Source organism: Aricia agestis, chromosome 2, assembly GCF_905147365.1.
Source record: "Aricia agestis chromosome 2, ilAriAges1.1, whole genome shotgun sequence".
In the NCBI taxonomy this organism is placed as follows: Eukaryota; Metazoa; Arthropoda; class Insecta; order Lepidoptera; family Lycaenidae; genus Aricia; species Aricia agestis.
In genome coordinates, this window is record NC_056407.1 from 1,775,633 (window position 1) to 1,788,231 (window position 12,599).

The window sequence follows — 12,599 nt, forward strand, 5'->3', positions numbered from 1 at the left end:
AATGGAAATAAACGAATGTCAAAATTGTTTTTGTTCCTTCATTCCTAAGTTTAGTGTTTGTATTTTTTACAATAATATTTTAAGTGCACTCCAGTAGTCCAGTCGCTCTCTAACGGCCGTTCCCAATATTTGATCTATCTCTGGTTTTGCCCTACTAGAGATAGGAATAGCTCACATTAGACATTAGAGACATATATTTTATGTCAATTGTGAGTTATTCCTATCTCTAGTAGGGCAAAACCAGAGATAGATCAAATATTGGGAACGGCCGTAAGGCGCGAATGACGGCGGGCTGTCCGTCGCGACCATTCATGTACAGACTTGCCCGTGCCCGCGCGGGAAAAATGCGATCTCGCGGGCAGGCTGCGGGCACGGGCCAACGGGCATGTCTGTGCCCGTACCTAGGAATTGACGAGCAGACATGCGACACCCGGTAGTCAATTCCCCGCTTTACAATTTAAAGTTGGCCGACTATCGTACAAACCACATAGATAGATCAAGATAGAAGCGCCATACGCTCGTGTTCATACAAATTGGAGCGACATGGCGCTTCTATCTTGATCTATTTCTGTGGTTTGTACGATAGTCGGCTAACTTTAAATTGTAAGTCTGCGGTGACACTAAAGAAGACTGGTCACGGACCATACAAAATTTACCCATGCCCGACACGAATGAAACGTATTCCATTGTTTTCGTTATATTATGGGTATCCAGGATATGTAATTTTTATATTCAATATCAGTGGCTAACAATATGTTATTTTATTGCTTTCTTTTTAATCTAATCTAATCTAATTAAAAATAAAAAAATCCTCTTCCGCTATCGCTTCCTCAAAATATAAGAGGAATTTATGAGGAATTTCACTGCGCATGCGCGTCGCGTATCCAATCATGGCAACGCACACGCCAGAGCCAGAGAATTGTATCATTCACTCATCTTAATAAAAACGGGACCCTATTACTGAGACTTCGATGTCTGTCCATCTGTCTGTCTGTCTCCAAGCTTTATCTCAAGAACGTCTATAGCTAGCCTTCTGAAATTTTCACAGATTGTGTATTTTTGTTGCCGCCATAACAACAAATACTAAAAACAAAATTAAATTAATACCTAAGGGGGGCTCCCATACAACAAACTTGATTTTTTGGCCTTTTTTGCTCGTAATCAATAATGGCAATAGGTACTCACTTGAAATTTTCACAAAGTCCTTAATTGTATGTGTACTTTAATGATTTATAATAAAATAAAATAAAAAATACAATTTTTATACAAAGGCTCCCATACAAAAAACACAATTTTTGGCCTATTTTTTCTCTATATCGGTACGGAACCCTTCGTGCGCGAGTCCAACTCGCACTTAGCCGATTATTTTTGTGTGCGTGTGTTGTGTAGGTATGTTACTGAGCTCCTCTTAACTGCTGGACCGATTTTGATGATTCTTTATTCTGTGTTTTGAGAACGGTATAGATTCATAGTTTGGTCCATTGGAAAATACCCTTTTAATTATTTTTTGTGTAATGTATGTACCTAGTTATGTACAGACTGCACAAAGGCTTTTGGTTTGGGTCCGCTAGTATTTATAATTTCCTATCATCCTATTCCTCATCCTCTTCCTCATCCGCATCCTGTTCCTCAAAAAATATCCTCTTCTTCATCCGCATCCTCTAAATTTGCGAGTGACAATTCCTCTTCCTCCTCCTCTTCCTCATAATCACTTCCTCAACAACCCTAATGTAAATACACTTTTTAGATGTAAAATGTAATCAGTAATCACGACATGTTTCTTCAAAAACTTAGTATTACACTTATATGTAATGTACAATCCCATGATGGAAGATATTCTATTAAATAATGAGTATTACTGTTTCTAGATTAAAAAAAAATGAATATTACTGTACATGTTATCATGGGAAGCGAACATTTTAGGAAGTTGTGCACACGTGATAAGTGTTATTATTATAGCCTAGGATGGGCTAGACGACTATTTTGTTTTCATGTTCATTAGCTAAAGAAAAACTTATGTAGGTGTCTATAGGTTTATCCACGGAATATATAACACTAAAGGAAGGGCCATAGCAAGTAAGTTTCATTGAAACTGCTGTCGCCAAACTCACACAGTAACATTTTACGCACACAAAAGAAATAACCAATCACAAAGAGATTTCTTTTTTAAATACAATGTCGTAAAAACAACCCTAACCCTTTTGAAATAAAGAAGAATTTAAATTTAGCAATACCGTCTCTGACTACCGAGTTCAGTTATTCAACGCTAGATGGCGCTTGACAGCTAAATATGATAAGACTTGAAGTTGTACGCAATTTTACACCTGACGTCAACCAACGTAAGGTTTAAATTGCGTACTCACGAATTTCCTTTTGCGTGCGAGTTAAGTTATGTCCAGCTGGACATAACTATGGCACGCGGGCCACGACCATATACCCTTTCCTGTAGTGTTATATATTCCGTGGGCTTATCTCGCCCTCAGTGTTATAATTATTATCACGTGCTGCAGAGACAGGACGTTTCTAATTGTTTGAAACATACTAGTAGAAGGTAGTAAAAAAAACTTTACTTGTACCTACCTAGTTAAACAAAATAATATTTGTAAATTTATGGTTTTGTGTTTTTCTTTAGGCATGGTATAAAAATAATATATTTCTGAGTGTTAGCCACTGATATTGAATATAATTACATGCAAATAACGATTCTTATTCTTCGTATTAGCACTTTTCATACTGCGCCTGAAGAAAAAAAGAAAGCAATAAATAACATGTTAGCCACTGATTTTGAATATAAAAATTACATATCCTGGATACCCATAATATGGCGAAAAAAATGGGATATGTCTCTTTTGTGTCGGGCCTGGGTCACAAATGACCCGTCGCCTTTTGTAAACTTTTTAGGAATATTTATTTTCCCCGCCATATTTTACTTGACACTGGCCATGGTTAAAAATCCGAGCGCCATAATAAGAAAAAAAAAGGAAGTTAGGATAAAATGTCAATGTCAAAAACACATGTTTGCAATTTGCATTCCAAAGTGGAATTTGTTTACGATTTGCAGGTTAAATAACTTTTTTACAATGTTTAAATAAGAATATACCATTTAATATCTATTACATATTTAAGATATAAATACAATGGATTTTGCAAGAAAACAATTAGAAAAATATGGTTGGACAGACGGTAAGCTGGAAAATTCTGCTACTGTATACCTACATAATAAAAGCTCCTTCATATGCTTCCTTTGGAACCTATTTAGATAATCAACTTATTTATTTATCAACTTACTTAGCTTATCAAGTAATTATGTGGATATGTTTCGTGTATTTTATCTAACAACGCGTTTTTAAAGGCAAAGGACTCGGAAAAAACGAAAACGGAATATCACAAGCACTAAAACCTAAGTTGAAGCGAAGTGTAGCAGGTATCGGATATGATGCTGCATCAGATTTTACAGAGCACTGGTGGAGCGCGCTCTACGATAAAGCAGCAAAAAATGTTGAGGTAAAGGCAATGACTTCTTTCAGTTATCATGTGTTGGTAAAGCTGACTTTATAAAATGTTATGTTACTTAAAACTGTTTTTGAACCTTATATCAATTCTTTAATGAAATTCAACTAAAAATAATGCATTCCTTTCAAGGTCGAAGAAAAGAATGGTAAAACAAAAAAAATTAAGACAAAAGATGAATTCGAAATTACTAACAGCACTTGGAAAATACATAAGAAAAAGAAAGATGAACCAGCAGAACAGGAGTATTCAGACTTTTTTGTGAGGACTGACATTTTAACGGGAGGAAAAGCTAAAACTAAAAAGGTTACAAAGGACTCTGATAGTAAAGAAGAACCTAAAGACCCTATGAAATTAACAGATGAAGAACTTTTTGCAGCCTGTGAAGGAAGAACTGCACATAAGTAAGTTCCATTCATTCCAGTACAAAATTAAAGCATAACTAACACACACAATATACTTATATAAAATAATAATCAGTTTATCAATTTGAATAATATTGATTTTTTTCAGAGGTGCACGCCATGGCCTAAAAGCTTTAGGAAAATTAGCAAGAATTGAACAACAAGAACAGATGCTATTAAAACAGGCTAAATTTAAAGGGTATTCACAGGTAAAAGACACAGATTCAAATGAAGCTGACACACAAGTTTTTGAAGAGAGTAATTTAAATACTGATTATGATTCTGGTGCTGTGAACAAAAAAAAGAAGAAAAAGAAAAGATGTATTAGTTTTACAAGAAATATGGACACAGGAGATAACAATGCATATGTTGAGGATGCTAAAGATAAGAAAAAATCCAAACAAAAGAAGAATTCTACCTTAGAAGAAGGAAGTTTATTAGGAAGTAACTTTGCATGCAACATGCATGAGGAAAACGCTGAAACATCAAAGAAGAAAAGTAATCACTGTAATGTAAATGTTGAGAGTGAAAACAAAGATTCAGTTCTTGATAAAACAGGGCAAAAGAAAAAAAAACGAAAAAATGTGGATAGAGATGATGGTGATAGTAATGCTACTGAAAATAATAGTTATCACAGTAGTAAAAAATGCAAATAAATACACTATGAAAACTACATTTTTCTTTTTTATCTAGCTCACAGCAATATCACTTTATCTGATTAATTCGTTCAGAACTGGAAATTCCTAAAGTAGGTAACCGCGACTGAAACTCTATAGTTACTGGTCTAATAAAACTTTCAGCTTTTATAAAATGATGAAATTCTCCCTGTCGCTGGCTTTTCGTCTATGAGTTGTAACTCCTGCGTCTCGACTCGTGACTGAGAGACGAGACTCGAAACTCTTGAGTGAATGAACTGTTTTTGGGCACTGAACCCTGGCACAGCTGCTGCCAGTCTGGCACTTGGCACTTGGCAGCAGCTGGCTCTTTGTATTTGGTGTGGGTATGGCCTATAGCAAATATTGTTTTTGCGATTTGCAAGGAAGATTAAAAAATAATACGTCATTTTGACACTCGTGATTTGTCAAATCTGCGTCAAAGTGACAGTTGTCAAATAATATTTTGAATGAGATTTTTGTTAAAATTTCGACGAAAATACTGTAAAAATGTCGAATTCCATTGCCAAAATTTTGGCTTTGGACAAACTAGGTACCTTGTTCAACATTATTCGTCAAAATGGTGGCATTCGTGCATCACTGTACAAACTTTACAGGTAAAATCAATGTTGTTGTAATTATGTAATATTTTAAGGTTAATATCTGTCTTCTGTAGGGATGAAACGAAAATAAATCAATTCTGAATATACATTTAAAACACCTTGTAGATAAATTCAATCGTTCGCGAATAATTGCGTTACTTACATATAATTTTATGAGACAGTACTTACTACTTTGTTTATCCCTAAGCAAAAGCAAATAGAATGGTAGTTACTTAGGCAGTTCTTGTATTTATGTTACCTATACATGTGGCTAAAACTACCAATAATGACTCATGTTACAGACTATCAAAAGGGGGGAAGTCAGAATATAGTTCTTAGCTATTAATTGTAATACTGTAACATTTTTATAGACAGGACGAGCTGAAGGATGGTAAACTGGTTGGTGAAGACGAATTTGGTAACAAGTACTATGAGAACCCCCGCTACTTCTACGGCAGAAACAGATGGGTGGAGTACTCTGATAACTTCAACATGAACTATGATGGCAGTCAGGTAAATCCAGTGTTGTATTAAAAACAAACCAATCTCACAACCCAGCAACCCAATACAATTACCATTAACACTCAAATCATAGTAATTGCAACAAAAAACAACAATAAACAAACCAATATCACAACCTTCCAACCCAATACAAACTTCATCACTAACCCAACTTGTATTAATAACAACAAAAATCAAAATAAAACAAACCACACTCACAACCTACCCAACCCAATACAACCATTACTCAACCAGCTCTTATTAACCCCAACTCGTCACACATTATAACACACACCAACCCAACAATCCAACAATCAGCCCAAAACCAACCTCATACCTATCAACCTGAAAACAGCCTGGTGGAATGTGTAAACCGATAGCGCTGAAAACCGGGACGAAGCCCCAAATAACTGACCCTCAAAAAAAAAAAAAAAAAGTGTTGTATTAAAATAATAACAATTAATAATAATGTGTCTAAGTTGCAAGCACTACAAAAACTTTGGTTTGTTGAATAATTTTCAATGAAAACCAATGATACTTATGTGGTATCAGGAATAATAATTATAATACCCCCCCACACCGGTTTCGGTGACGGTGGCCGGTTACATTGAAACCAGGCCAGGTACGCAGGACTAATTTTATAGTGCCCAAGTGTGAGCGCAGTACACAAGAGCACTTTCTATTCCTTTACTCTCATAACCCAGTGGGACGGAAGACCGACACGACTGGCGAGAGATCAGGCGCAGGACTGACTTTTTACATGCCCATCCGACGCATGGATCAACTTACTTGTCAGACAATCAGGTGATCAGCCTGCTTTGTCCTAACCAAACTTGGAAATAAGATGTTTCCAACGCAAGAATTGAACCCACGATCTCCGAGTCAAGAGCCATGCTCTTAACCACTGGACCACAGAGGCGTTAATAATTATACTGCTTTTTTAAAAGCTTTATTTTCGCACATCCAAAAGAATATATTGTCATTGTATTTATTGCTTTATATGCCTGAATTGTTACATTTACTTTTATTGGTAGCAATATAATTAGGTGTCTACACAGAGCTTTTTTACATTTAAAATTTATATCAAAAATAAAATACACTAGTTTATCTTGCTATACGAGTTAAAAAGTAGAGTTTTTTAAGGTTAATTTAACAATGTGTTTTATTCATCATATTGTTGTCTTTTATAGGTGACCCCTGAGTGGTTTGGCTGGTTACATTACAAAACCGATTTACCACCATTCAATGTAAGTATTACTTCTGTACTAATATTATAAATCTGAAGAGTTTGTTTGAACATGCTAATCTCATAAACTACTGGTCCGATTTGAAAAATTCTTTCAGTGTTAGATATCATAGATTCATTTATCGAGGATATATAGGATATACAGTGTGTAACAAAAATAAGTGATAATACTTTAGGGTGTGTACATGTTCCTTGTAGAGAGTTCACTGTGAAATCATAAACTACTGGTCCGATTTGAAAAATTCTTCCAGTGTTAGATATCATAGATTCATTTATCGAGGATATATAGGATATACAGTGTGTAACAAAAATAAGTGATAATACTTTAGGGTGTGTACGTGCGCTGAAAGACGAATTTTTTTTTCACTTTTGTATGGACAAGGGCTGGAGCGTCACGAGTTTCCCCATACAAAAGTGAAAAAAAAAGTTAGTCTTTCAGCGCTGCTACTTTCACAGTGAACTCTCTACAAGGAACACGTACACACCCTAAAGTATTATCACTTATTTTTGTTACACCCTGTATAACATCACGCGGTGACCTTTAGGAGCGAAGAAACAGAGAAAAGGGGAAAAAAGCGGGGAAAATTATTCATCTTTGAGAGCTTCCGTTGCGTGCGCTGCAAAAATAGTCCAAGAAACCCAAAAAATATGTATGGAAGAATTACTACTTTTTAAATGATCCAAAAAAATGTCAGTTATAGTTAAGTCTATTTATTAACTATTAAGATTAACTCACAATAATCGTTTTTATATGGTCTAAGAATCAAATTTGGTCGAAATGAATGCATTAATGAAATAGACGCAGACAAAGTCGTAGGTAACAGCTATAATTTATAAAGCTGAGGAAGTTGTTCGCCAAAATAAATATTTGCCCATTTAAACAACTATTCCACACGAACGAAGTCGCGGGCACAGCTAGTATTTAATAAAATTAATTATTGACAAAAACAAAAAGGTATTTTAGAGAAATATTTTGCTATTGTTTAATTTGATAATTAAACAATAGCAAAATATTTCTCTTGACCCTGAAAACATGATTGTTTTCACGGTTCCGTACCCAAAGGGTAAAAACAGGACCCTATGCTAAGACTTCGATGTCTGTCTGTCTGTCTGTCTCCAGGCTGTATCTCAAGAACCGCTATAGCTAGACTTCTGAAATTTTCACAGATTGTATATATATAACAACAAATACTAAAGTTGTTGCCACTATAACAATACTAAAAACAAAATAAATAGCATATATTTTAAGGGGGGCTCCCATATAACAAACATGATTTTTTTGCTATTTTTTGCTCGATATCAATAATGGCCAAAAATTGCCTATCTTTGGCCATTATTGATATCGAAAAAGATATAGCAAAAAAATCATGTTCTTGAAATGTTCAGAAAATACTTAGTTGTAGTTATATTTTAATAATTAATAATAAAATAAAATTAAACTATATAATTAAGGGCGGCTCCCATATGAAAAACACAATTTTTGGGCGGCTACTTCTGCTCTATAACAGTACGGAACCGTACTTAGTGCGCGAGTCCGACTCGAACTTTGCCGATTTCATGTTGTTGTCATTCTTATAATCTATTATTTTGAACTTATGGTAACAAGCATATTTTATTATTAGTTTTTTTCTCCTGTGTAACAATTCACGACACAATTTATACGTGGGAGAGCCATGCTTCGGCACGAATGGGTCGGCTCGACCGGAGAAATACCACGTTCTCACAGAAAACCGGCGTGAAAAAGCGCTTGCGCTGTGTTTCGCCGAGTGAGTGAGTTTACCGGAGGCCCAATCCCCTACCCTATTCCCTTTCCTACCCTCCCCTATTCCCTTCCCTTCCCATCCCTACCCTCCCCTATTACTCTATTCCCTCTTCAAAGGCCGGCAACGCACCTGCAGCTCTTCTGATGCTGCGAGTGTCCATGGGCGACGGAAGTTGCTTTCCATCAGGTGACCCGTTTGCTCGTTTGCCCCCTTATTTCATAAAAAAAAAAAACCAGTCAATAATTGCTTATTTTGGAACATAAACAATTTCTTTGGTATTTTCAGGATCCCGCCAGGCCCAAGTACAAGTGGATGGCTCCAGCATCGGAAAACTTATCGGGCACCACTGGACAGTATGTGCCATACAGCACCACTAGAGCAAAGATAGAGCCCTGGATCCCTCCTAAGAAGAGCCAATAATTTATGTCGAGATCATAATATTAAGTTGTTACAAATCATTCTACAAGCTACTGCATAATGGCTTTTATAAGTGGCAGAGACATTTTTATTTTCTAAGAGCAAGAAAGTTGTAATTATAGAATAAGTAGAAAATAAATCAATTGCAAAAGAAGCTATGCACTTTTTCTTAATATTAGATAAATGACTATAATATGTATTTTGGTCATCAATTCCCATAATATTGCTCATTATCTTGCCTTGTCATTATCTTAACTTATCTTGTCTTGCCCTGGGCTGGGGCGGGTCCCAGCTAAGAAGAGCGAATAAGCTATGTTTATCGAGATCAAATTAAGTTGTTATAAATTCATCTACAAGCTACTGCATAATGCCTTCTATAGGTGGCAGAGACATTTTTATTTTCTAATGCTAAGTACTCGCATGCGGTTTTGCTCGATAGTTTTACTCCAAGTCGAGTGATAATGACTGTGTGGACCGCAACCCTAATGCTAAGTACTCACATACGATTTTGCTATATAGTTTTACTCCGAATCGAAGGAAATGACACATTTGACATATTCAATTCCATCGAGCCGGCTCGAAGCGACCCTTCGAGCTGTCAGTTTTGCGGTTATTGCTCGATTTGGAGTAAAACTATCGAGCAAAACCGTATGTGAGTACTTAGCATAGCAGTTCGAGGGCTCGCATTGAGCCAGCTTGATGGAATTAAATATATCGATTTAGAATAAAACTATCGAGCAATGATGAATGTGTGGTCGTCCACACATTCATCATTGCTCGATAGTTTTATTCTAAATCGATATATTTAATTCCAATCCCAATTCGCGGGTTTTGCTTGACATTATTGCTCGATCGAACAAAACCGTATGTGAGTACTTAGCAGAGCAAGAAAGTTGTAATTATAGCATAAGTAGAAAATAAATCATTTGCAAAAGAAGCTATGCACTATTTCTCAAATTTAATAAATGACTATAGTTTGGTCATAAATTCCCATAGTTTATACAGGAGATGCATATAGAATACTGTGCTCCAAAATTAGTTTATCGCGCGGGAACCGTACATTTTACCGGGTGTAACAAAACTAAGTGATAATACTTTAGGGTGAGTATGTCATATGTGTTTCTTGTAGAGAGTTCACTGTGAAAGTAGCAGCGCCGAAAGACCAAATTTTTCTTTTAATTTGCGTGGGCAAGCGCTCCAGCATCACGAGGTTCCTCAAACAAAAGTAAAACAAAAATTGGTCTTTCAGCGCTGCTACTTTCACAGTGAACGGACTACAAGGAGCACGTACACACCCTAAAGTATTATCACTTAGTTTTGTTACACCCTGTATAATCGCGATTAAATTGTGTAAATGCGATACTATAATATTAGAAACCTTTAAAACTCGTATTCTTGACTGTACTTTTAAACTTTCGATAATACATTATGCTTTATGTCTAATTGCATCCTACCTACCTAACTGCATCCTACATAGTAATTTCTGGTTTTTACAGTCTTAAATATTTCAAGGCGTGGAAAAGGCAAAACAATGGGACATCACTTTCTCAGATATTCTGCATAAATCTGCAGATCAGACAATGAAACTAAAATTTGGATTAACTCGTATCAAATTGTGGCTTGTTATTCCTATTATTTCCCTCTAGAAACCTGTTTGGGAGTACGGGTCCTATCCAGCGATTCTCAAACTTTATAAAAAGCTCAACTTTGCCTCGACAAATTGGGCATTGTCCATTTTTTTTTTAATTTTGCTCATTACAAAAACATTTCGAGGAATAAGGTCAGTGATCGTTTTTCTGTATATAAACGAAAAAAATACCCATTAGTTACTTATATTTTTGAACAAATATGTTTAACCGTTGTTTGACCTTCAATAGCGTTAAATTAGCAATAAATTCGACCAACATTACGTTTCGAACTTTTGGTAAGCTTCTCGTATCAGCTTTCACATAATGAGAACTTGCATTTGACGAACCAGTCATTATAAATAAGATTGAAAGGAAATTTAAAACATACTCAGAGGTCAATTGTCCGCCGATGATGACGTCAGAGCGAAACTTTAAAAATTTACTGAGAAAAACTAGCAAATGAATTTCAAAATTATTTAATTTATATTCTTAAAATACCCTATTTTAACGAAAAATAAAAATATAAAAAGTACATGTGATTTTTTTTGGACAATGCCCCTATTTTAGGGACATAATTAATAATAATTAATTTTATGTCTAACGAAACATGAATATCAATAAAACTTAAAAACCGGTCTAATAGTTTACACTAGAAGTTTACCTTCTAGGATCTGAGCAACTGCAGGTGTCAAGTAATAAAATGAAGGACATGTTGCCTTTCTATAACCGTACATTTTGCTCAAATTCTATCCTATGTCCTTTTTCCGAGACTCAAAGTATCTCTATACCAAATAACCAAATCGGTTAAGCGGTTTATGGATAAAGAGTTAAACACTCGGTTAGTAAATAATTTGCAGGTCAAATATATTTGTGGACGTCAATTAAAGACGTTCATAGAACACGAATACTTATCATTAATCATTGCCAATAATATGGGTCTCTCTCCACAACATTGAGAAGCGTTGACTTCGAACAACTGCCTGCTACATAACTATAGACATAAAGAGCTTTTATATTGATATCGAGGGATTTTTAACCTTATGATTAACATTGTATAAAGTTGAATTTGGCTTGCTTTTATATTCAAACATGGCTGCTTCGATGCAATTTCGACGACAATCTTAAGTGGACTTTATTTCAATCGGATAAGAATCATTTTTGCGTACACGGAACGAAAGTTCGTGTATAGGCAAACTTTTTTTCTTTCACAGGTAAAAATAACTTGACTTCGAATCCAGTCAAAACTCGACGCGGGCGCCTGTTGAGCGTCTTTACTTTCAAACTTAGTTTATAACTTTAATTAACTGAATTCCTGTGAGAAATGTGACTACGAATAGTTTGTTTCGTATTTATTTAGTGTGGTGACCGTATTTAGTGTAGAAACACGAATTTGTTGGGCGATTCGTATTTAAATAATGGAGTAAACTTAAACTGGATTTCGTCTGATTTAATGGTAAGATAGTTTTAGATGTCGTTTGATCTTAGATGTATTTTTTAAACTTAAACTGTGCGTTCAGAACAAACTTTAAGGTTCAAGCTTTGTGCTTTCGTTGCAAACTTTTAAAAAAAAGTTCGCGTGGGTGGCAATAGTGTTGGCCTTATCGGTGTCGATACTTAATGAATTATCGATAACGGTTCATCGTACTTATTTCGATGTTTCGTTTGTGTAGTAAGACGTATCCTAAAAGATTTGTGTTGGTTTTTGGAACGGCTCGAAGTTCCAACTAATTAATAATATTATAATTATTACGCAGTAATAAAAAATAATTTAAAAAACAGGCTGCCTGGATTTTGGATTTTGGCAACGGCTATGAATTTAATAGGTACCTAAGTACAATTGAAAGATGTCAGATGCATTGACATTAGAAATTGCAG

The 12,599-nt window shown here is 35.3% G+C and overlaps 3 protein-coding genes across 6 annotated transcripts in view; all 3 read left to right on the forward strand.

Moving 5' to 3' along the window:
* The first annotated feature begins 3,019 nt into the window (after positions 1-3,019).
* LOC121739655 (G patch domain-containing protein 4) lies at positions 3,020-4,587 on the forward strand. Its single transcript, XM_042132167.1, has 4 exons — positions 3,020-3,183; positions 3,353-3,504; positions 3,643-3,914; positions 4,024-4,587. Exons 1-4 carry the CDS (start codon positions 3,138-3,140, stop codon positions 4,568-4,570), a joined length of 1,017 nt encoding a protein of 338 aa, XP_041988101.1. The 5' UTR covers positions 3,020-3,137; the 3' UTR covers positions 4,571-4,587.
* Positions 4,588-5,012: 425 nt separating this feature from the next.
* LOC121739657 (probable NADH dehydrogenase [ubiquinone] 1 alpha subcomplex subunit 12) lies at positions 5,013-9,500 on the forward strand. 2 transcript variants are annotated; one of them, XM_042132177.1, is made up of 5 exons: positions 5,013-5,184; positions 5,541-5,682; positions 6,861-6,917; positions 8,965-9,099; positions 9,406-9,500. In XM_042132177.1, exons 1-4 carry the CDS (start codon positions 5,078-5,080, stop codon positions 9,097-9,099), a joined length of 441 nt encoding a protein of 146 aa, XP_041988111.1. In that variant the 5' UTR covers positions 5,013-5,077; the 3' UTR covers positions 9,406-9,500. The 2 variants fall into 2 exon arrangements, with proteins under 2 accessions (XP_041988111.1, XP_041988110.1); XM_042132176.1 differs by lacking the exon at positions 9,406-9,500 and having other exon boundaries at positions 8,965-9,247.
* A 2,474-nt stretch (positions 9,501-11,974) lies between these two features.
* LOC121738346 overlaps positions 11,975-12,599 on the forward strand; it is a 37,402-nt gene continuing 36,777 nt past the window's right edge. For all 3 annotated transcript variants that reach the window (XM_042130333.1, XM_042130344.1, XM_042130337.1), the window contains exon 1: positions 11,975-12,177. The gene's annotated coding sequence lies outside the window, so the exon portion shown is untranslated. The remainder of the gene's footprint in view (positions 12,178-12,599) is intronic.

Excerpts from the sequence above, each read along its gene's own strand:
- LOC121739655 (XM_042132167.1), top strand. The coding sequence starts at position 3,138 with ATGGATTTTGCAAGAAAACAATTAGAAAAATATGGTTGGACAGACG. Across the intron at positions 3,184-3,352 it reads AAAATATGGTTGGACAGACG|GCAAAGGACTCGGAAAAAAC; the intron begins GTAAGCTGGAAA and ends GCGTTTTTAAAG. Across the intron at positions 3,505-3,642 it reads AAGCAGCAAAAAATGTTGAG|GTCGAAGAAAAGAATGGTAA; the intron begins GTAAAGGCAATG and ends ATTCCTTTCAAG.
- LOC121739657 (XM_042132177.1), top strand. The coding sequence starts at position 5,078 with ATGTCGAATTCCATTGCCAAAATTTTGGCTTTGGACAAACTAGGTACC. Across the intron at positions 5,683-6,860 it reads TGAACTATGATGGCAGTCAG|GTGACCCCTGAGTGGTTTGG; the intron begins GTAAATCCAGTG and ends TGTCTTTTATAG. Across the intron at positions 6,918-8,964 it reads CCGATTTACCACCATTCAAT|GATCCCGCCAGGCCCAAGTA; the intron begins GTAAGTATTACT and ends TGGTATTTTCAG.